The sequence below is a fragment of the Erpetoichthys calabaricus genome, chromosome 18 (assembly GCF_900747795.2).
Source record: "Erpetoichthys calabaricus chromosome 18, fErpCal1.3, whole genome shotgun sequence".
Lineage (NCBI taxonomy): Eukaryota > Metazoa > Chordata > Cladistia > Polypteriformes > Polypteridae > Erpetoichthys > Erpetoichthys calabaricus.
In genome coordinates, this window is record NC_041411.2 from 46,631,619 (window position 1) to 46,653,224 (window position 21,606).

Here is a 21,606-nt window from a genome sequence, read left to right on the forward strand (position 1 = left end):
CAAATTTTGCAGTCTGCATGGAAAAACAAGATGTGGGTAGATGGTCTACTCTCCATCTCCCTTTAGCAGGGAGAATTAACACTGTCAAGATGAATATCCTTCCTAAGCTTCTTTTTCTATTTCAAAGTATGCCCATATATATTAACAACTACTTTTTTAAGAAATTAGATTCAATCATAACCCAATTTATTTGGAATTCAAAACATCTACGCATCCAAAGGGCGACCCTTCCATGACCTAAAGCAGAAGGTTTTATTAGTAAGCTATAAAAACCTGGACATTGACACAAATAGATGAACACATGCAAGATTGGTCCTCAATAAAAATAAAATCCTGCAGTACTTCTTTATATTCCTTGCTTTGTACCCCAGTAAATACAAGTTATCATCAATATACTAACAACTCAATTGTCCTTCATTCACCCAGAATATAGAACCAATTTAGGAAGTACTTCGAGACAGAGAAGCTTTTATCTGTTGCACCTCTACACAATAAAAAACAGATTTTAATGTTTGGAAAACTTGCAGGATTAAATCATTTACAGATTTGTATACAGATAATGTCTTTGCATCCTACGTGAAAGTACACTCCAAAGTTAGCTTCCCATCAAGACAATTTTTCCACTATCTCTAAATTAGTAACTTTGCTAAATGAAATCTGCCCAGTTTTCCTACATCCAACCTATTTGTATTCCAGAAGAAATACTGATCAGTCTTGAAGAATCAAAACATTTTATATTATATAAAACCATTTAAAGTCCCTTCCTTTCAAAGATCCCAGAATACAGTGGGAAAAGGATCTCTTACTCAACATTTCAGACAAGGAGTGGAAGGCAACCACACACAGAATTCACACTAGCTGCATATGTGCAAAGCATACACTTATTCAACTTAAAATCTTTTTATTGAGCACATCTATCTCGTTTAAATTGTCCAAAATATTTTCAGGACAAGATCCAACCTGCAAACGTTGTAGTTGAGCTCCAGCCTCACTGGGCCACATGTTTTGGGGATGTACCAAATTAACATAATTCTGGACCACCAGAATGCCTGAAGCCTACAAAAAAGTTGTAATGCTGGGCCACCTTAAATTCCTTCGTACCTCATCATCAGCGTCTTTGTTTTGCAAATGTATCAATCAGCACAGGCAGCAAGTTTTTTCTATAGGCTTCAGGGATTCTAGTGTTAATTCAATTTTAGTTCAGTTCAGTTTTCATTGTAGACACAGAACACACATGAAATACAGGCATTCCAAATAACAATATATTATTTACCCCTGTACCAGTGCATACTCCCCAACCTGACCTGATACAATTCCAGGCACCTCACACCCTGATAAACATGCTTTAACTAGGAGAACTTCAGCTGCGTTGGTTGGGGGGATGGGATAGCAGGCTGCTTGCTGCTTATGCTGATTGGCAAATTTGCAAAACAAAGACGTTGACGAAAAGGTGCAAAGGAGTTTAAGGTGGCCTGGCATTACGACTTTTTTTGTAGGCTCCAGGGATTCTAGTGTTAAATGCCTACAGAGAGCCTTGGTGTCACAACAACTCCTATTCCATTAACAGCTGTGTTTGGTGTACTCCCAGGTGGGCTTAAAGTGGAGAATTAAACTGTAATTGCCTTTACTTCACTAATGGCACATAGACTTATCGTGCTTAATTGGAAGAATCCTAGACCACCTCTTTTAAGTCAGTGGATAACTGATATTCTATACTATTTGAAATTGGAAAAAAATCTTACTTAGAGGATCTGTTAAAACATTCTTAAAACCTGTCAGGATCTAATCAATATAATTTTAGAATAAACATTTACAGTTAGGTCCATAAATACAGTATTTGGACAGAGACAACTTTTTTCTAATTTTGGTTCTGTACATTACCACAATGAATTTTAAATGAAACAACTCAGGTGCAGTTGAAGTGCAGACTTTCAGCTTTAATTCAGTGGGGTGAACAAAACGATTGCATAAAAATGTGAGGCAACTAAAGCATTTTTTGAACACAATCCCTTCATTTCAGGGGCTCAAAAGTTATTGGACAACTTAAATAACTGGAAATAAAATGTTCATTTCTAATACTTGGTTGACAACCCTTTGCTGGCAATGACAGCCTGAAGTCTTGAACTCATGGACATGCTGGGTTTCCTCCTTTTTAATGCTCTGCCAGGCCTTTACTGCAACGGCTTTCAGTTGCTGTTTGTTTGTGGGCCTTTCTGTCCGAAGATTAGCCGTCAACAAGTGAAATGCATGCTTAATTGGGTTAAGATCAGGTGACTGACTTGGCCATTCAAGAATTTTCCACTTCTTTGCTTTAATAAACTCCTGGGTTGCTTTGGCTGTATGTTTTGGGTCATTGTCCATCTGTATCATGAAATGCCGCCCAATCAATTTGATTGCATTTAGCTGGATTTGAGCAGACAGTATGTCTCTGAACACCTCAGAATTCATTCGGCTGCTTCTGTCCTGTGTCACATCATCAATAAACACTAGCGTCCCAGTGCCACTGGCAGCCATGCACGCCCAAGCCATCACACTGCCTCCACCGTGTTTTACAGATGATGTGGTATGCTTTGGATAATGAGCTGTTCCACGCCTTCCCCATACTTTTTTCTTGCCATCATTCTGGTAGAGGTTGATCTTGGTTTCATCTGTCCAAAGAATGTTTTTCCAGAACTGTGCTGGCTTTTTTAGATGTTCTTTAGCAAAGTCCAATCTAGCCTTTCTATTCTTGAGGCTTATGAGTGGCTTGCACCTTGCAGTGTACCCTCTGTATTTACTTTTATGCAGTCTGCTCTTTATGGTAGACTTGGATATCGATACGCCTACCCCCTGGAGAGTTTTGTTCACTTGGTTGGCTGTTGTGAAAGGGTTTCTCTTCACCACGGAAATGATTCTGCGATCATCCACCACTGTTGTCTTCCGTGGACGTCCAGGTCTTTTTGCGTTGCTGAGTTCACCAGTGCTTGCTTTCTTTCTCAGGATGTACCAAACTGTAGATTTTGCCACTCGTAATATTGTAGCAATTTCTCGGATAGGTTTTTTCTGTTTTTGCAGCTTAAGGATGGCTTCTTTCACCTGCATGGAGAGCTCCTTTGACCACATGTTGTCTGTTCACAGCAAAATCTTCCACATGCAAGCACCACACCTCAGATCAACTCCAGGCCTTTTATCTGCTTAATTGATAATGACGTAACGATGGACTTGCCCACACCTGGCCATGAAATAGCCTTTGAGTCAATTGTCCAATTACTTTTGAGCCCCTGAAATGAAGGGATTGTGTTAAAAAATGCTTTAGTTGCCTCACATTTTTATGCAATCATTTTGTTCACCCCACTGAATTAAAGGTGAAAGTCTGCACTTCAACTGCATCTGAGTTGTTTCATTTAAAATTCATTGTGGTAATGTACAGAACCAAAACTAGAAAAAAAGTTGTCTCTGTCCAAATATTTATGGACCTAACTGTATATTGGGGGAAATGATTCTCTTCTCTCTTTTCTACTCTTAAAGTTTGCAGAAATGCTTGCTGTCTTATGCAAGACTCAAGGAGATGACCAGTTTATTTAACCTGAAGGCATAAACTGTGATTCTGGAGGCTTGAGCAACTTGAAACTACAATAATGTGCATTGTAAATGTTAGATTTCTGTACAAAATGTTAACATCAAGGTGTGTTACTAGCTTAAAAGGACAATAAAGAACAGGTAATTAGAAAGTAGTTTTATTCAAATATATAAACAGAGGACATGCAGGGTAAAGTCAAAAGTGTACCAGATAAAGAAAGGTAAATGCAGCCACCAACAATGTTAGATGAAGACTTAGAAACAATATGCTGTAAAGTCTTTTTTATAGGGGAAGCATTACAGTTCTATGGCAGTTATCAAAAGGCAGTATAAAATCTTTTCAGAAACCAGTTTCATTAAGTGTAGATTATTATAGAGTTTGGAACAATGAAATTAGCAAACTCACACAGATCAACGGGTTATACAGTGATCCCTCGCTATATCGCGCTTCGCCTTTCGCGGCTTCACTCTATCGCGGATTTTATATGTAAGAATATTTAAATATATATCGTGGATTTTTTGCTGGTTCGCGGATTTCTGAGGACAATGGGTCTTTTAATTTCTGGTACATGCTTCCTCAGTTGGTTTGCCCAGTTGATTTCATACAAGGGACGCTATTGGCAGATAGCTGAGAAGCTACCCAACTTACTTTCTCTCTCTCTCTCATGCGCTGACTTTCTCTGATCCTGACGTAGGGGGTGTGAGCAGGGGGGCTGTTCGCACACCTAGATGATACGGACGCTCGTCTAAAAATGCTGAAAGATTATCTTCACGTTGCTACCTTCTGTGTGCAGCTGCTTCGTGAAGCGACATGCTGCACGGTGCTTCGCATACTTAAAAGCTCAAAGGGCACGTATTGATTTTTGACTTTGTTTTTCTCTGTCTCTCTCTCTCTCTCTCTCTCTCTCTCTCTCTCTCTCTCTCCCTGCTCCTGACGGAGGGGGTGTGAGCTGCCGCCTTCAACAGCTTTGTACCGGCGGTGCTTCGCATACTTAAAAGCCAAACAGCCCTATTGATTTGTTTGCTTTCCTCTCTGTTTCCTTTGAAGAGGAAGATATGTTTGCTTTCTTTTAATTGTGAGACAGAACTGTCATCTCTGTCTTGTCATGGAGCACAGTTTAAACTTTTGAAAAAGAGACAAATGTTTGTTTGCAGTGTTTGAATAACGTTCCTGTCTCTCTACAACCTCCTGTGTTTCTGCGCAAATCTGTGACCCAAGCATGACAATATAAAAATAACCATGTAAACATATGGTTTCTACTTCGCGGATTTTCTTATTTCGCGGGTGGCTCTGGAACGCAACCCCCGCGATGGCGGAGGGATTACTGTAATTATTTTTTATTAAGGAAGCTAAATTGATATGTGCAAAGGAATACAATAGATGGTAACGGACAATGTCCTTTATTTGCCGTATGAGAGAATATTTTACGACAATTTTCAAAATTGTTAAAAATAATTGTAAATTATAGGTCAGTAACTTGAATTAGCAATGTATTAGTTAGTCAAGAGACTAGTCACCACTAAACATGCCAGTAATTAAATGAACATATGATGGAAAATTTTATATAATAGTGTACAAATGACTTGACTATATTACCTTTAAAAGTCATGCAGCTAATTTTACCTAATACTTGACATGGTCTTTGTGAAATATTGCACTGGAATTGCCTAAATTATAAAAAGTTAAAATAAGCACACCATGCTGATACATGACCATGAATGATGAGACTAAATACTATGAATGGTATAAAATGTTTACAGTCAACTTACAAATAAGAAAACTCATTTATAGTCAGAAAGTGAACAAAGATAATTGTTGGAACATTCTTACCTTTAACCCCTTAGCTCTGTTGATAGCTCTCAAAGGTCTGAGCACTCTTAGCACACGCAGAATCTTCACAACATTAATCGCACTTGACCTGCCAAACACAACACAGAAAGCATGATTTTCTTCTATTAATAACATGACATTCCAGTGATAATAGGCTTTAAGTCTGAATATACTGTCTTTTAAATGGTGGGAATACGTTCTAAACATTTACAGTGAAATACATATTGTATGTAACAACACTGTGTGTGTGTGTTTTTTTTTTTAATAAAACTGCTGAATACTCATGTGGAACTGTGGCCTTCCTAGATTGTAAAGAGTTTGTATCATCTTGGATTTCAGAATGCCTGGAGTTTTATCCATCTCCACTACATATAATGCATCAAGTTGGAGCATTTATTTTTTATCAAAGAAATCTTGCATTCATAATTTCAATAAGTATACAATCCTTCAGTATACATTAAAACTGTTATTTATTTCATTAGTTTTTAATTTTAGTAAAAATGCATTATTCATTTTGAAAATTGTGATCCAAAATTCCTTCTTTCATATTTGTTGAGTTAAAATCTTATTAGCCTTTTCCCCATGTTCATAATGAGAATGGCATTTGATTTAAAATTTGCTTCTCTTGTTCCTTTGCAGTCAGTAAATTGAATTCTGTTTGAAATGACAACTTTTTTGAACTTCAGCTAGTCTGACTATACAGCATACCAAGGAGTAGTGTAGATTACATTTATATGGTTTATTCAAGAAAATAAGCTAACTGGAAAAGTTTAAAAAGATTAAATGTTTGCTGCATTTAAGCAATCCAAGCTATTTATTTCATCAGCCTATACAGAAATTTGTTGGAAGTTTGTTGATAAATTAAATGTAACAGGGTATAATAAATGAAAATTTTGGTAATCAGTATTGTTAGATGTGGCACAAAAAATCAACATAATAAGATAAAAACAAATCTGTGATTGGATAATTGCATTCAAAAACATTGACATAGAAAAAAATATTAAGGAAAAAAATCCAAATGCAGTATAATTACTAGTAATCAGGTAAATTAGATATTATTTGATAAAATACTTTCTGCATTAACACTATTTGTTTCCTTTAACTGCTTCACAATCTTAATTATGTAACAATTTAAACACCTTTTCCCATTTAACTTTAGCAACTTATAGGAAGTGTTAGAAAAAGATATTACTCAGTTGGTCATATCTTTATCTTATAATAGCTAGGAGAATTAGTTACTATAGCTCCTCAGAAATCTAAAACAGATGATGGGGGCGCTATACAGGGCATGTTGCTACCTATCTTGCAAATGTACTAAAGGGTTGCAAAGAAAAATATTAAGAGACTATGAAAGTAACATTAAAGAAATTAACTTGTATTGAATTGGAAAGTGACAATGAGAAATAATGCCACAACTTCTCAGTGTATGCTTTAGTAGCACTCAGCACTCACACTGAATGTACTGCCAATGCATGAGACACTTTATGAGTGAGATGTTACTGTAAATTGTACCCCCACCATCCCTAAAGCATGCAAAAGTTAACAAATGGAATGAGTATGGCATTGGGGCTATTACAGATTTTCATATTAACCGTTTATTTGCTTCTTTTGAACAACTGTCTCTCAAATATTACATTCCATTAAAGCAATTAATTTACTAAATGGAAATTACAGACTTTGCCACATTAAACCTTCCCAACTTTAATAACCTTGCCGAAATAGCAACTGTAGAAACTATATATCTCTGATAAAGGTTAGCATAGGAAAGGCACTATATAAATAAACTGCATTATTAGTAGTAGTAACATTTAGAAGCTACTCTAGAGCATTTATAGGTGTACATCTCTAGTGATTTAGAGGCAGTATTGGGAATAGGACCTTTCAAGTAGATTTTAAGATTATCGATGGAAGTCAGTCCTCAATAAAATACACTGTCAGTTGTCCTAAGCATGGCCTAATTTGATTTAAAATTATACACTGCATACATATCTCTTGCTAGACTCAGATTATCCAAAATACACCTTGTGTCAAGACACCTACCTTACTGGGTCATATATGTTTTGAGGATAGTCCTTACTGGAAATATTGGGCCTTACTGGAATACAAATGTTACTTCTACCCAAGAGTGTTGGTTCCACAATAATAATGTGAAATAATACTGCATAGGTTAACACTGATTGAATTTTTCCACTTAATAAATGACCTGTTACAACTACCAATTGGCCTTATGTTACTCAAATTGAAGAATCCCTAATTTGCCTACCACACTACTGTGAGAAAAGGCTATCCTCACATTTAAACTAAAATAGTTAAAAAAATGATAAAAATAAAATAAAATTCACTTTATGAAAACCTGTCCAATGGTTCTTTAGAACAGAGCAGTCTTTTATTAAAATGCTGCTGCCAGAGACTTTTATTGCCCGCTAAAAAGTCTCAGTTTAAGTGGCCCCTCGCCAGAATGCAACCTTCTCGCCTTATCTGATAAGATGCTTGAAACAAGACCATGGACCATCACAGGGACACCACTCAGAGGCATGAGCTGGATATCCAAGTCTGAACAAAGGACTATAACTCAAGGATGAGTAACTCTGATGTACAGAAATTTGCATCAATGGTCAGCCAAAAAGATTGGCTTATATGAACCCAAGTACCCTGTGAAAGATCTTTATTTAGTCCTTTAAAGACCTGAAACACACCCTAACTCATTGTTTTCCTCTATCAGCTCATTGTTCAACCTAACTATAACTTCTGCTGTATAGCAGAGATGCCAGTGCTTAGAGAGTGTGCCGGTAATGAAGCTGTTGTAATCCCATTTACTGCATGGGTAACAAGGGCCGGACTGAAAAAATGGAAGACTGTTTGTAACAGATGATGGAAGAGGGGTGCTATTAGTCAAAACTTACTGAAGATAGCAAGGGCATGAACAGAGGAAGACCGCATACTTAAAAGCCATGCATTCACCTTGCCAACGACAGGGGATTGACTGATCACCAGTTGACCCAGCAGGCATAATTTTGCTAGCAACAAGAGAACCAATGTGGTGTGTTTGAAGCTCGAGAAGAAACTGCAGTACCGCCTGCAACCAGAAGGTGCAACCAAGGCGAAGGAGACAAGCTCCTACACAAAGAAAGAAAATGAAGTGAAGATTCTTCCACATTTCTGGAGAAAGCCAACAAGGAAAAGAACAAAACATTGTTTACCTCCAACCATAAGTATACCTACTTTGATTCTGAAAATTATTAATTACAATTTACTACATAGGGCAAAGCCTGCTAATGTATTATAGTATTGGTATCACTGTAACTGAAAGACAATAATCTTGTGAAAGAGAAGATCTGGCTATTATGAATTTCTCATCCTAATTCCAGACAGAAAGGGCAGAGTATCTTCTCATATGCACACACTGAAATTAAGTGGTGGTATTGGATTGGGGGCAATCCAGAATAGCTGTGCAGGCATGAAAAGTTTAATAATAAGCTAAAGAATTTATCCATGTTGAACATATGAACTGAAAAATCAGAATTCATAAGTTATGCGTCTTTTCTACAGGAGAAATGAATCTTTTATTATTTTATTCTCTTTTTTGTTTGTTATTGTCTGTCATCTGTATACATATATATTATTGCATATATCCATCTCCTATTTATTTATTTATAAAGCACTTTAAAAACAACATCAAGGCTGACCAAAGTGCTGTACAATAAAAACCCAACATATCAGACGCACAATAACCAAAGGGTAAATGAAACAGAAACACATAAACACATAAGAGCTGAAGAGATTCATAATAAAAAGTATATAGATAACCAACATATCATACTGGGTTAAAAGCCAGGGAGTAAAAGAGTGTTTTTAAATAAGATTTAAAGACAGCCTAACGTGCAATGGCAAATCGTTCCAGAGTTTTGGGGCTGCAACTGAAAAAGCCTGATTACCTCAGAGTTTGCATCGTGCCTTGGGAACACGTAAAAGCATCTGGTCTGCTGACCTGAGAGAGCAAGACGGTACATAAAGGTGCAGCAGTTCCGACAAATAAAATAGGGCACAAACATGAAAGGATTTAAAAACAAATACAAGGATCTTAAAATGGATTTGAAAACAAACTGGAAGCCAGTGAAGGGAAGCCAAAATTGGGGTAACATGCTCATGCTTTCTTGTGCCAGTTAAAAATTGAGCAGCAGCATTTTGCACCAGCTGTTGGCGAGCAATGGAGGCCTGGCTAATTCCAAAAAGAAGCGCATTGCAGTAATCTAGACGAGATGTTTTAAAAGCATGTATCACTGTTTCAAGGTTGCGTTTAGACAAAACAGGCTTGATTTTTGACAGCCGCCTCAACTGGAAAAAGCAAGATTTTACCACTGCAATCACATGGCTATCAAGTTTAAAAGTGGAATCCATTTTCACACCTAAATTTGTGATCATGGATTTCTCAAATTGAGCCACAGTGGAAAGGTCGATGCAGGGGGTCCCGCTGGTGCCATTGGGTCTAAATAGCATGACTTCTGTCTTGTTCTCATTAAAATTTAATGTCATCCAACTCCTTATGTCAATAAGGCAATCAAGCAGGTGCTGGACAGAGCATGGACCTTGGCATCTCAGAGGGAAATAAACCTGACAGTTGTGTGCATAAAGATGAAAGGAAATACCGTGTTTCTGGAAAATAAGTTTCATTAGAAGCTTCCAGATAGACAGGTTCATGAACATTAAGAACAGAACTCAATGTGTTAAAAAGTACATGGGGTTGTGAGAGTTAGAGCCAATAACTTCAGAAAAAAATTTTGATCTAGCAGCTTTCAAAACTTTCTGATAACACAACCAACTTTCTCACAAAATTTCAAAAGAAACCTGCAACTTGTCCTTTTTCCACCTCCGCTCAGCTCTCCTGCACTCCCGTCTATAGGCACGGGTATTAGCATTTAACCATGGCTCTGAGCAGGGCTTTAGTTTCCTGCTTTTCCAGAGTCCAGAGCAGTTTGGCAAGCAGAATTAAATTGAAGTGTTAGCTCCTCAGTATTGGAAGATACCGAGGGCTGTGAGGTCACTTCATAATTAAAAACAGCAGAAAACTGAGCAGCACTGGAAGATTTAAGAGCACGGCAACGCCGAACAGGTTCATACAGTTTAGCAAATTGACAGATAGGAACAAAATCAAATAAAACGGGCATATGGTCTGAAAACACTGCATCAACAATTTCCAGATTAAGAACAGATACACCGCGAGAAAAGACAAGATCCAGTGTATGCCCACGTTCCTAAATGGGACCATTAACAGACTGAATTAAACTAAAAGAGTCCATTAAATCTAAAAAGTCCTTCACCAAAGGCTTCCCAGTACAACAAACATGAACATTAAAATCCCCAACAATTAAAACTTGGTCATATTTTGGCATAAATTCTGCCAAGAAATCAGAAAAGTCACTTATAAAATCCTTATTATACTTTGGTGGACGATAAACCACCACGCAGAGCAGCACAGGAGAATGGTCCAACTCAAAAAGACACAGTTCAAAGCTGGAGAAAGAAACAGCTAGAAACCGCTGTTTACAATCGAAGTTGGATTTGAAGACAGTCGCTAAACCTCCACCACGACCTGAGAACCACGGGGAATTAAAATACGAGCAGCCACACGGCAATCATTCAGAGAAGGTGCTGGACTCACCAGGAGACAACCAGGTTTCAGTTTTACAGAGGAAATCCAATCCATGAGATGTGAAGAAATCCTTTAAGATAAAAGTTTTATTCATTACAGATCGAGCGTTCACTAGACTCATCCTGAAGGGAGCCGGGTCCGACGCCACAATAGCGAGCGGAGCACATGCCATAGGCCACAAATTCTGGAGATTCGCTCCTCGCCAATGCAGGTGAAGTGGGCAGGGACGCGGAGGTGGCATCGCCTAATCCGAGCCAAAAACAGGTACCAGCCAGGAGTCCACATGGTCCCAGGAGTGCCATGACACAAAAAGGTGAGGAGCCAATCCATGTTGAACTAGAAAAACTTTGGGAGATCGAGCCAAACAGGCCTTTAACTTCACCAACCACCCGCCGCGTTTACCTCGTTGTTTGTGACGCTTCCTCCAGCGAGGTGGACCTGGAGAAAGGTAGAAGAATGCTGGTATTCCAGATAGGAGCTGGGGAGGAGGATAATCTCTTCCTCCGTTTTCAAACTGTACAAGTTTTACAGCAGACAAACGAAGCTCCAGAAGTGTTTGGCGATCATACACCAGTTATGAGTTGACATTTTGTATGACATACACAAAAGTAACAACAAAAATATAAGCAAAACAGAGTAGTAGACGACATGCCACACACACTGGCGCCATCCAGTTATACTTTATACTATTATCCTTATGTCGTAAATAAATAGTATTATATTGTTTATTGTAACAAGTATATCTGGATTACTAGTGAAAGTAAGTCTATAGCTGCGTCAAACCACAACAAAGAAAGAGTTTAATGTAGACTTTTGCCAATCTGTTCATAAATTGTACATATCTCATCATATTTCTGGTGCCCTGGCTGGAAAGTGAAACAGAGATCCCTCGCTCAACCTTCATTTAACTTGCCATCTAAATGGGGGGAGACTTTGATTGTTAAAATTGATCACCAGCATTGCTGAACGGAAAACTGATATTAATTAATTGAGTGAGTGATCATTCATCTCTTCCACAGCTAATAGCTAAGCTGTCCCATTATCTCATTATCTTATCTTTTATAGGCTGCCAAGGTTTCTGCATCAGTCACATTAATTATTAATCTGTTCCAGACACTCACAACTCTTTCCAGTTGCCAGAAGTGGCCCAAAAGTTGATGGGATTCCTTATTCATGATATAAAGCAGGTGTACAAAATCTCATTGACCTTGAGTTATTGTGTTTACACACAGACAGGCATAATTTCAAAAATGGTATTTTCAGACTCAGGAAAGTCTAAAATATCAAAATCTCAAGGTTGAATTTTTTCACAATTCCTATACTTTCTCGATACTATGTATACAAGAAAGTAAAAAGACACCCAGGACATCATCCACCCTTGACATTGCAGATTTTCAGCAAACTTTTCTAAGACTATATACAGTACTGTATATTAAGACTTTTGTTATCTATTTTCTCTTTAAATAAAACTATATTGCTTCTATATTTCAATACTTTGTATTAATTTTTACAGTGAATGAAGCAATAAAGTAAATATTACAGCATCTGGTACAGGAGAGATTAACATTTGCTATGACCTGCAGAGTTTATCAAGGCTGACAGGTCACACCTTCTTGTGATGTGAGATTTTACATATAATTTAATGAATATTTTTGTATGTCTTTATTTGATTTTTAGGCAAAGCAATGTAATTTAGTGTTACTTTGGTGAGAGGCATTCGTGTTTGCCCCCACTTTTTACGGCTGAGCCTCTTTGAATTTTACGACAGGATTTGGGGGATGTGTGTTTTAAACCAGTTTGGCAAGTGTTTCTTTGCTAAAGTCATTTCTACCCCCCGCAAATGGGCTAAGGTGTACTATAACATATGGTTTGGGGGCAGGTGTTAAGATGTTCTATTTCCCCCATTGGCTGTTTGGAATTGGCTTGTCTTAGAGGCCATCAAGTACCATGATGTCCTATTGGCTCGAGGGGTTTGGACAGCACATCTATAAATGTATGTGTTTAACCTCACACTCTCTCTCTTACCAACCAACATATGATGAAGAAGCATCTCTCTTGCTAACCTGTGATGATGAAGAGAACACAATGAACAGCACAGCTCAGCAGCCATTTTGAACAGACATGTGGCTGAAAGCTGAGCACCAATGATGCCTTAACTAGAGACATTTAATAACTAACAAATCTGTGTGCCACCTGAACTACATATCATCATTTAATCAGGTTGTATGGTTGCCAATATTCAAATATACTTTGCATTTTGTTATTATTTATGAATATTATCAATAATACTAATACATTGTTTAAACTGTAACTTAACTTCTGCTTGTCTTTTACTGCATCTAATTGCCTGAGGCTATAGATATAGAAGGGAAAGTAGGGATAAGTTATATACAATAATACCTTATAAACAGTGGTAAGTCTGTGAGATTAGGCATTCTAAGGCTACATATTAATAATACAATAGGGGAAAGTAGAGCAATATATATTACTCTACCAAGACAAAACACACCTCAATAGAAGAATAAGTGCAGTAGAAGTAAGACACCGTTGGTTAGTAAGTGGCATATAATCAAAAGGTACAGTATATGAGCCTTCATGTGTCTTGTTAGTACCAGAGACAGTGAACCCTTGTGTGGCAGACATCGCAAGCATCACTCATAAATACTTATGTCAATGAGATCCCATGTGGAATGCTATAAAGTGACAGGAATATTGAATCTGTAGCTGTTGAATAGAGTGTGTGTGTGTTGATATTAAGGTGCAAGAGTAGACCAACCTAGAAACAAACAGAAATGATACAACATCTCCAGACCTGTTCATTTATGCTTCAGCTTGGCTTGTTAAATTATGGGCAGTACTGTGTTAAAAGAAAAAAAGTGTTGCTTAGATGCTCTTTCCAGAAGTATATTGCACAACATTATCCATAAAGATATTTTTTTATCTTTCAAAATGTTGGAAAAAAAGATCACATTATAAGTTAATTCCTATGTGTTTGAAAGATATTACTTAGGATCACAATAAAGAACAAAATGGATACTTGTCCTTTAATGCTACAATGAGCACAAGCAGGGAAGGACTGAGGTACATACCAAATAATGGCTCAACACAAAAATGAACATGTTTATTGAACAATAATAATCAGATAACACCCATATACCCAATGTATTTTGTATTAGTGTTTTATTTTTCCTTTTTTACTGAATTTCATATAGTAAAAAGTTAGATTTTTGTGGTTTTCACAACTGCTTATTACATTAATCCCATATTTACATCACTTGCATAGAAGCACTCTCCTCTCAACAAGTGGATAAATAAAGCTTGAGGTTTCTGGGTTAGGCTCTAATGCACCTTGTAAACATGTTAACTGCAAGTTTCCCTCGCTACAGTCATAAAAACCAAAGATGCAGATCTCTCAAGTCTATCAGTTCAGGTTTCATGCAGCTCTCTTTAATTGCCATCTGATGATTAAATCAATCAAAGCATTCTTGCAGAACACTGTCTGATTATGTTTTCTTGAAACTGTAAAGCATCATAATCCAGACCGAGTGGTGGGGTGTCTGTGTTCGTATCTCTTATTTTCTAGACTTTCTGCACCCATGCTTCCAGGGTGCACAAAAGGCTCACTGTCCATATGTTGGTGTTGTAGAAAAGGTGCTATACAGACGCCTGACCCGGCACAGAAGGACACAGAGGCACGTACTAAACCAAGACCTTTTATTTTCGTCTTCACCCGTGGGCACATTTCTTCCCCGTGACCCACAGGTAATACACAGTCCCACAAGCACTCTTCCAATCACAGTAACAACAGCACTGTTTTCTCCTCTCCCACCACTCCTCCGCAAGCGTAGTCCTCCACCTCCCGACCCTGGCTCTCGAGTGGTGGTGGCCGGCCCTTTTTATACCCCACCTGGAAGCGTTCCAGGTGCTTGACCACCTGGTCCTAATTGCATTTCCGGGTGGGGCTGCAGATTCGACCAGCCGGGCTGCAGGCTCCAAGCAGCTCCCCCTAGTGGCCATCCGAGCCCCCAACCAGGCTGTGGAGGACTCCATCTCCCATGGAGCCATGCGCCAGGCTGCCACCAAGCGTCCCAGGGGAGGTATTGAAATGTCCATGGCTGCTCCCCCGGAACAGATGCAGCAGGAGCGTCCCTGCCGGGCATGGGACCCGGCTGTCCTTCACAGTGTCAACAAAATACTTGATGAGAATAAATACCAAAATTCAACCGCGACTGCAGCATTCTTCTTATCTGTTCATTATTTAAGGCAGGTTGGGAATACAGCTGGGCTATCACAACCTCTTTATCAGCCAGCATCCCACACACTTCCAGTGTATAGTACAAATGACTCCACACTGAAGGGTGTGACAAAGCAAGATAAAGATTAAAGTTTTTGAGAGATGTTTTTTTTTTAAATTGGGTATTTACCTGCAGCATGGAAAAGAAGCAGATGAATGATTAAGTGGATTTATGCCTAATGTTGAATTCACTCTGACAAGCATGAGCAAACATAACAGTATAAAACAATGGCTATTTTTGTTTAGAAACTATTAGTAGTAACTGCTATTACTTAATATTAACGTTGGTAAGGCCTGTTTCTCTCTGTGGTGCCACAGGAAACTGCTCACCTAACAGGTGTTTAAAACTGAGATAAAACCCAGACCAATCAACGTGAGGTTGAGGCAACACTGTCAATCATCTTCAGTCGCAACTCATGGATGAAAATGTCAACTACATTATCAAAAAATGTTACAATGCCCCTACAAGCGACACACAGGACTGCCTTGTCATATATGTAAGGGCTATTGACTTATGGGTGAAATCAGTTAAGAAAGTTACAAACCAAACCAAAGAAACAAAATTGCTCTGCATGCACTTAAAATGTGCACCAGTCAAAGCTGTGAGCTCACTGAGATACTTAAGCACTGCTGTGTAGATACTTCTTGCCTTCAAGAGACTCACTGGAAAAGCCAAAAAGCATGCAATATTTATGGGGAAGCTTATTTACCATGTTACAACCAAACAAAGAGGTGCTGCCATCATTGAATTGTGAAACCAAGTCGTCCAAGTCCACTGACACCCTGATCATCTCATATCTGCTCTGACTGTCACCAAAATGCACAGGATACATGTATTTTTCACATACACTCCTCAAACCAGTTGTGATGAAAATTAAAAAGACCAGTTTTAGAGTAAATAGTATTATCATATTGCCACATGCCCCGAGAAAGACCTGCTGCTACTCTGTGGCAACTTGAACAGACATGCGGGGAACACCAAAAATACATTATCCATTAACCCTGTGACAATTGTATCTAAGTGCAGCGATGATGGTCACTGAGTTCTCAGCTTCACCAAAGCAAGTGACCGTGTCATCTTTTCAGACTGTCTGCCTCGGTATCACAAGCAACTTGTTGCTGACATGAAAATCAGCCCTGCACGTACAAGGGATAGTGTAACTGGTCCAGCAACAATCAAATGGTGGAAGCTACACGACCACACGACAGCCATCCCCAACATCAACTTCCCCACAGCTGACACACCCAACAGAAAGAATGTGGAGCATGCTCTACAACTTAGTCACTTCCACTGCAAAGCTGATCCTTGGAACCAGAAAAGCTGGTTGTCACTGCCTAGGACAGTGGTTCTCAATCTTGGTCCTTGGGACCCACTATGGCTGCAGGTTTTTGTTCCAACCAACTTCTGCTTTTAATTGGACTGGTAGCCTAAAGAACTGACCTTGTAGTGAGGCCACATAGGGGGTTTTTGTTTGTATGTAAGTATGTCCTGTTGAGTGTTTGTTAAATGTGAATGACAACACTGGGTGCACCGATTTCTGTTTGTAAAGTGGAGTCTGTGTCTTTAAACAGGTTTGCACTAATGCGGAGGGGCTTATGGGATTTGTAGTTTGTGGTTTGTATGCACTGTACAAACAAAACTGGAAAAGAAGGATGTGGCGGGAATTTTCGAGTGGACCATTTTCTAATCAACATCATCTGTAGCAGCTCCTAAACATTTCTCAGTTACTGGACATTCGTAGCGGAGAAGGATAGTGCTTGGCCACCAGATGTAAGGACGGCGGTGGGTTCTTTTCCTCCCAATCCAGTCCTTCGATGCAGGCGCGCCTCCGAAGACTATTCTGCTGGACTCTGATGGTAGGACAGAACTTCACTACCCATATTCCAGGAAGCAGTTTATTGAACAGGAGTGTTCCGCACTTCTTGCCATCATTTAACCCTAGTTTCCATTTTCAGAATCACCCCCATCATTTACAATAAGGTCTTTTTTTTTCAGGACTGTAATCATCGTGTGGGGGGTTTGTTTGTGGGGTGTGTTTAGTATTTTTTGTATTTGTAAATAGTTATTGTAGCAAATAAGGATCATTTTATATATTTGTGTGTTGGGTGTATTTAATCTTAAGGGGCTTTTTCCTACTTTCTCTTCTATTCTTTTTCCGGTTTTCTGTGGTGGCAATCTGCGCCACCACCACCTAATAAAAGCACCGTGATGTCCCTACATTGATGGGTTAAAGGCCAAAAGTCCACATGACCGTCATCATCAATTTCTTCCATGGCAACCCCGATTACAATAAGGACTGATTGATGTCATTGATGTTAGGTAGAATGCCCAGAGGGGGCTGAGCGGTCTCTCGGCCTGGAACCCCTGCAGATTTTATTTTTTTCTTCAGCCGTCTGGAGTTTTTTTTTTTTGTTTTTTCTGTCCACCCTGGCCATCGGACCTTATTTTTATTCTATGTTAATTAGTGTTCCCTAACTTTAATTATTTATTTGGTCTTTTTTCTCTTTCTTTATCATGTAAAAGCACTTTGAGCTACATTGTTTGTATGAAAATGTGCTATATAAATAAATGTTGTTGTTGTTTCCTGGGTGTTGTTAATATTCGGGTGGCAGGGTGGAAATTCGGTAGGGCTTAGGTGTTGGCCTGATTTTATCCACCCCTCATTTAAAAAGTGCAGCAGCTTCCTTGCTACACAAATCTGGTAACACCCTCCACACAAGCTATAAGCTTGGTAAGTTTGGTAAATTTTTATTAAAATGTACTAAGCAGTTATATGGGAAATGTATTTTTTACTCCATCCATCCATCCATCCATTTTCCAACCCGCTGAATCCGAACACAGGGTCACGGGGGTCTGCTGGAGCCAATCCCAGCCAACACAAGGCAGGAACCAATCCCGGGCAGGGTGCCAACCCACCGCAGGTATTTTTTACTTTTTAACAATATTCTCATCCTGATTTTCATTGTTGTTTTCCAGGTTTTCTGGTTATTTAATCCATTATTTACTGATTAGTGGGTCTGATGCTAAAGTAGTTGCAGCCTTTCATCATTTAGTGTTGTTTTCCTAGGTGTCTGTTCTGCTTCTTTTTAATTGTCATTATTAGGATACAATGAAAGACGAAAACTGCCCAGAAAAAGGTTAATAAAAAATAAATGAGTCAAGCATTTAAGGATATTGAAAAAAACTACTTCTAAATATTTTATAAATGTAAAAATCATACTATTGTGATTTTCTGAATATACAATAAAAGAAGAGAAAAAGACCAAGGTAATTAAATGAGATAATGATTGTTTATCTGGGTGGAATAAAAGTTTGCAGCCACAGAAGATCCCCAGGACTGAGTCTGAGAAGCCCTGGTCTAGTGTAACAGGCATGACTTTGGATGAACCAAGTAAAACAGAAGGTGTGAGGAAAAAAAATAGCCTTTAAAAAGAAGTTTGCACAAAAGATTAACAAAAACTGTCAGCAATATGCTTGTTAAGCAAGTAATCAAGGAGACTATTTTGGTTAGCCAGAGCTAACTATTAATGAAATCTCTATGAACAGTTGGACACAAAAGCTGGTGAAAAAACCCACCAACTAACAAAAGCATGTGCCAAACGGTGAGGGGCATCAAGCACTGTATATGTATAAAGCACAAAAATGGACCACAACTACAGGACAAATGTGAAATCCTGAAGCAGTGGCAGCACCATTTCAATGAAACTTCCAATATCAAATTTCCATAGTAACTGTTTCCATAAGGCCCATACACACACCAGTCAATTTCCGCACATCTCAGGCAAGGAGGTCAATAGAGACATCAACAGCATGAAGAATCTGATGACGCTGGGCCTTGACACTTTACCAGCAGATCTTTGGAAACTGACAAAACTATGTAGCAGCAGCATTGCCTGGCTAACAGACTTTAATGACATAGTGAACTGTGGTCACATGCATGTGAGCTGAGCTGTGAGCACCACAGTGCCCATTGTCAATAACAACAATGATTTTGTGTTCCAACTACCATCCAATAGTCTTCCTGTCTCATATGATTCAGAATTTCAAAAGAAATCTTGATCACTGTCTTTGCAAAATATTCTAGCTACACAACAACTAATGAGGCCTTGGATCCACTAAAACGATTTTTACAATCGTGCTGTTAGAAAAACAAGCGGAGAAAGCCATTACATATAGACTTCTTTGCCCTAGAGAAGGTGCTCAACCATGTGCCTCATCAACTCATCTAGTATATCCGTCATTAACAAGAGGTGCATGAGCTGTTCATCCAAATGCTTTATGCAAATACCAACAAGCCAAGTGAGATACCCAGTCGGAAAGTTACATACTTCTGCAAATTCAGGAGTGTTCCAAATCTCTGTGCTCTCATCACTGCTCATTATCCTGGTCATGGACATGATCATGCGAGATCTGCAACCCAACAAATTGTGGAAACCATTGACCAATGATGTCATGCTTGCAGCCATCACCAGAAAAGAGCTGCAAAGTCAAATTAAAGCCTGGTATCATCATTTCGACAAATTTGGCCTATGCATAAACACTGTGAAAACAGAATACCTAGAAAACTGACCCAACACTAGCTTCATCCAAGTAAATGACAAGGACCTGATGAAGACAACTAAGTTTCGGTACTTGGGATCCAATTTACAAAGGGATGTCAAAATCGATGACAAAGTATACATGAGAGTCAATGCAGCATGTCTACAGTGGAAAGAGGTCACAGAAGTCTCATGCTGACTCAACTCAAGTCAAAGATTTACTAAACAATCATTCACCCAGTCATGATATATGGAACTAAATGCTGACCAACCATCATATCTGCTGAGAATCGCCTCCATGTGATGGACATGGTCTGCTGGTCACTGGGCTCCTCAAATTGATGGATTCTCTGCACATGATGTGTGTGTATGTATGTATGTATGTATGTGTGTGTGTGTGTGTGTGTGTGCATGTACACGCTTTGGTTTCCTTAGATTACATGCACATAACTGCTAAATACATGTTAAAACCTTTCTTTGTAGGCATTATCATAGCACTGAAGTCCACATGCCTATCATCACAGAAAAAAAACTAAGGGTTGTCACGCACGTGCAAGTAGGAGGACGTTGTGTGGATCAAGTGAAGGTAATTCCACACCAGGCCAGGGGGTGGCGGGGTGCACTAAACCTTCTCCTGTTATCTCTGCAGACCAGCCATGGGAAAACCTGTCTGACTCAACATTGATGAAGTCACTTTTGGGTTCCGGTGCCTAGGAAGACGTCACTTCCGGTTCCTCGACTGACACCAGAAGAAGGCCACTTCCGGTTCCCCAACGTCACTTCCGGGCTGACTACTTAAAACCGCCATCTTTACAAACCCTCATCAGTTCATGTCTTGACTCCACCAGAGACACTTCTGTCAAAAATCAAACCCATTGTAGCCAGGGATAATATACGAGTGGCTGCCCCAGACCTTTTTAAGTTTGTCGAGGCTGATCTTTTCACAGGGTATATATGTGCAGAATAGGGTCCACCTCAAAATTTTAACCTGGGAGATGCAGCCCTAAACAGAGCAAAACATTTTTTGAAATAATACAATCATAGTTGTAAAATAATGAAATTAAATAATAAATGAATAAAAAGGGTGGTGAAAAACAGCATCCATTGCATTGAGGATAAAATCAGCTTTTAAAGAAGAACGATAAAAAGAGTCTTCACAATAAGCCCATGCATTTATTGCACTGTGATTTTACAGGAAGTGATTTGTGGTTCAAGGCAATGGCTGTGTGACAGTTTGCAGTGCAGGACTATCTATGAGCCAAATGCAGCATAAAGGCATGACAAATATATAAACATTACTGCATTAGAAAACACTTGCTGCCATGTTCACCAAACTGTTTGTCAGCTGTGAAAAATTCCCTTAAGAGTTTGTGAATAGTCATTAATAGGTAAAGGTTAAGGCAACATACTGTACAAGCCAGAAGTCAACATATTTGAGTAATACACCCTGAGTCAATGCAGTAGAGACTGTGTCCTGTTTCACACCTAAAATGTAGTCTACTTACATCGCAACACTGAAACAGTGTATCATTCTGACTAATTTACACAATTTACACATTGATGCTACGTTTGAGATCAAATTAAGGACCAAGAAGAACTGAATTTGTCAATGCTGATATTTTTAGTCTTTCCAGAAAGACCTTGGTGCACAAAATAGGTGCTGTTCAACGGTCAGAGACTAATCATCCCAAAATGAATGCACCAACAGACATAGGCACACATACACTCAAATCA

At 38.8% G+C, this 21,606-nt stretch overlaps 1 protein-coding gene across 8 annotated transcripts in view; it reads right to left on the reverse strand.

The window, feature by feature from the left end:
* cacna1c (calcium channel, voltage-dependent, L type, alpha 1C subunit) overlaps positions 1 to 21,606 on the reverse strand; it is a 1,063,887-nt gene that overhangs the window by 189,733 nt on the left and 852,548 nt on the right. For all 8 annotated transcript variants that reach the window (XM_051921415.1, XM_051921414.1, XM_051921413.1 and 5 more), the window contains one exon: positions 5,390 to 5,477. In XM_051921415.1, coding sequence (XP_051777375.1) covers positions 5,390 to 5,477 — 88 coding nt within the window. The remainder of the gene's footprint in view (positions 1 to 5,389; positions 5,478 to 21,606) is intronic.